This window comes from Trachymyrmex cornetzi, unplaced genomic scaffold (assembly GCF_001594075.2).
Source record: "Trachymyrmex cornetzi isolate Tcor2-1 unplaced genomic scaffold, Tcor1.1 scaffold238, whole genome shotgun sequence".
Taxonomy (NCBI): domain Eukaryota; kingdom Metazoa; phylum Arthropoda; class Insecta; order Hymenoptera; family Formicidae; genus Trachymyrmex; species Trachymyrmex cornetzi.
Window position 1 is genome coordinate 94310 of NW_017297040.1, and position 3512 is coordinate 97821.

At 33.4% G+C, this 3512-nt stretch overlaps 2 protein-coding genes across 2 annotated transcripts; one reads left to right on the forward strand and one right to left on the reverse strand.

The window, feature by feature from the left end:
* Positions 1 to 277: 277 nt before the first annotated feature.
* On the forward strand, positions 278 to 1974 carry LOC108761066 (putative nuclease HARBI1). The gene is made up of 3 exons (XM_018507402.1): positions 278 to 490; positions 998 to 1270; positions 1480 to 1974. The coding sequence occupies exons 1-3, from the start codon at positions 473 to 475 to the stop codon at positions 1972 to 1974; spliced, it is 786 nt and encodes a 261-aa protein (XP_018362904.1). The 5' UTR covers positions 278 to 472.
* A 231-nt stretch (positions 1975 to 2205) lies between these two features.
* LOC108761067 (uncharacterized) lies at positions 2206 to 3062 on the reverse strand. Its single transcript, XM_018507403.1, has 3 exons — positions 3052 to 3062; positions 2718 to 2887; positions 2206 to 2630 (listed from the first exon to the last, which is right to left on the reverse strand). The coding sequence occupies exons 1-3, from the start codon at positions 3060 to 3062 to the stop codon at positions 2239 to 2241; spliced, it is 573 nt and encodes a 190-aa protein (XP_018362905.1). The 3' UTR covers positions 2206 to 2238.
* Between the last annotated feature and the right edge of the window lie 450 nt (positions 3063 to 3512).

The following is a 3512-nucleotide window of genomic DNA, read 5'->3' on the forward strand; positions in this document are numbered from 1 at the left end:
AATGTACACTAATGTGCACTAGTACGTTCAACTGAATTCGCTATTAGTTTCGTATGTAATGAGCGAAAAAAAAGATAGAATAAAGATTACAGCGTGTCGAGCGCCCCGAACGAATGTCCCTTACGTCTACGAGCGCCTTAGTACATTTCTAACACCCGTATTCATAGTCCTTCCTTGAGGAATGAGGATTCCTTGTTCCTCATTTCACGTTTCATAAACATGCCTTGACCAAATAAGGAGCCTTATTGGCTCCCTTATCTCAAGGGAAGTTAAGAGGTTCCTTAAGGGGCGAAAGCGATCTTGTTAGCAGACGAAACACGTAAAATGTCATGTAACTTAACCTATAAGTTTTGATTTGATGTGCTCAATAATCGTATGTTTGATTATTCATACACATACGAATAATGGATAACGATTTTTTAAATGATTCAGACAATGGATTTGAAGATGAAATTGCGGCAGATGATTTTCGATGGCGGCTTCCGAAACGGTATATTCGCGACGGTGAAAATCCGATCGAATTTTACAATGATATACCGTTTAAAAAACGGTTCAGATTCAATAAAAGAGATGTAATAGACATTTTATTACCGTTCGTAAATGATGAGCTACAGCGAACTGATAATCGCGGATTGCCTATTTCTCCACTAATGCAACTTTTGGTTTCTTTACGTTTTTATGCAACAAGCAGTTTTCAGGTATATTATTTTACGTTTTTTCATTGCACACATACACACACACACACACACACACACACACACACACACACACTCTCTCTCTCTCTCTCTCTCTCTCTCTCCCTCATTTATACAGGGCTGGGTATGAAATACTTTTATTCTAACCACAATATTTGTAATATTATTGTACGGATGTGAAATATATAAAATATAATTATCTTACGAGAGAGAATACTGTTTTTCAAATAAAAGTTTTTCATATACATGCCCAGCCTTGTACATTTATTATTTATCGCATCTTTTACATACTTATCTTCCAGATTGTTAGTGGCGATATTCAAGGAGTCAGTCAGGCATCAGTGTCGCGTATTGTTACAAGAGTGTCAAAAATTATAGCTTCACATTTAGGGCAGTACATCACGTTCTCCACACAAGAGCGCCGAAGACAATATATGAATCAATTTTACGAGATAGCCAATTTTCCTTCTGTAATAGGATGTATTGACTGTACACACATACGCATTGCTAATCCTGGAGAACACAATGGAGAAATATTTCGGAACCGAAAAGGATGGTTCTCTTTCAATGTACAGGTATATTTTTCAATTTACGTATTTATAATAGTTTGCATAAGAATACGAAAATAATAGGCTTGTCTTTTTTAACTTCTTGCACTGTTTATTTTGTCTCTTTTTTTTCCAACGTGGAAAGAAAAAGACAAAAAGATGAATTGTCTGTGTATAATAAGTCTGGAAAAAGAAACAGACTTAATGAACCACTTGAGACTTATTTGCCGTTATAGGTTGTGTCTGGACCAAATCGAGAAATCCTAGATATAGTTGTGAGACATCCTGGTTCTGCACATGATGCCTTGATATTTGATCGAAGTGGTGTGCGATGTCGTTTTGAATTAGGACATCTCGATGGTATTTTATTAGGAGACAGCAGATATGCGTGCCGCAGATATTTACTCACTCCTGTATTAAGGCCTCAAAGTGATGCAGAACTCAGATACAACACTGCACATAAGCGGACCAGAGTTACTATTGAACAACTGTTCGGAATGTGGAAACGCCGCTTTCCATGTTTATATTACAGTTTAAGAACTAAACTAAGCACATCCGTTGCAATTATATGTGCGACTGCTGTTTTACATAATATATGTATTCAACATAAACTTGATGAAATTCCAGAACAGGACGTATACGACGATGTATTTGAGGCTATTTACAATCATGAAGAAGATGGTATTGGACTTGCTCATAGAACTGCCTTTATAACAAGACATTTTTCATAGAAAATATTGCTAAGAAATAAATCTTTTCGTAAATATATTGAGTAACTTAATTTTATTAATATCAATCATTTTATAAAAGTAAACAATTTTGTTATTGTTCCAAAACATGCAAATAAAATTAATAAATTTTTTGAACATATTTAAGTGATAAAGGAACTCATACCATATACTCAATCTACTTATTAGACTTAATAATATAATTTAAATCATTTAGTACACATAACTCTTTGGTAACATATGAAAGCTTAATTAAATATCACAAGATTACTCTGTAATCACAGTTCCCTCAGATTGCAGTTGGACTGTCTCTTCTGTTAAGGAAAGTTTCAGCAATGTAATTTTCAATTCAGCATCTGCAACCTTCAATTTTATAGCATACAGTTCCCGTTGCTGTTCAATACCTTCACGAAGTTTTATCAACCGTAACTCTTTTTCGTCACGTATATTTTTAAGTTCATTGCCTACATCAGGCTGAAAAGCTACTTTAGAATTGTTGACGTTTCTGCTTATATTTACTATATCATTTGAATTAGATTTTATTATCTTCGTGTTGATGAGTTTTGAAGTATCAAATTTTTTAGGCACATCAGGCACGGCATCATCCTCATCATCACTTATAATTATTTGCCTTTTCCCTGAATCACTTTTTATATTATCTAAAAACAAAAAACAAGAAAATTACTCAAAATATTGGTTCAAGTAAAGAAAAATATCTATTAAATCTTTATAATGAACATACATACATTCTTTTTCGAATTCAGCGGTACTGTCATATGGATACCATACTTCAAGATCCAAGTTTGGAGTTGCGGCATCCATAGCATCCATGACTGGATCATTAGGTATCGTTACTGGACAACTTCCACCCGTCATAAGACGCTGAGCCTTTATTGTGATGTTTAGTTTCTTTTTTCTGAAATAATGAATTAATATAATTATGATAACAACATGAAATATAAGTATAACTGTAATTACAAATATATGCACATTGATATTTTACAAAAACATATACTACATACTCATTATTATTAATGTTAATAATAAAATAAGATAGATATTAATACATGAGATAAGTACTTCTGCTTCATGTTATCCCAGCATTTTTTAAGCTGTTTGTTGGTACGGGGTATACAACCTTCAGTATTTTTTAACAATTCTTTCCCAAGCTTCAGTTTTAGCTTTCAAATCTGTTGCTCCTGTTCTTTTATTTTCTATTACATCTTTTTCTTCAGATACTAGTTGAACAAGGAGCATCCGCTTCTTTTCGGTATAATGAATATTTTTAGATTCACTTTCCATAATTGCACTTATTCACCTTCCAAAATTGCATTTAATAAGTAAATAGGTTATATTTTTTCGCGCTTTCTGATGAAGAAGTGGCATATAAATCGTAAGTTACTAAAAGTTCCTAGAAAACAGGTTCCTTCTACAAGGAAACCTTAAGATCTCTTCATGAAACAAGGAAGTCTTGATAAAATAAGGATTCCTTCAATAAGGCTTCCTTAGTCCTCAAGATGAGGAAGGACTATGAATACGGG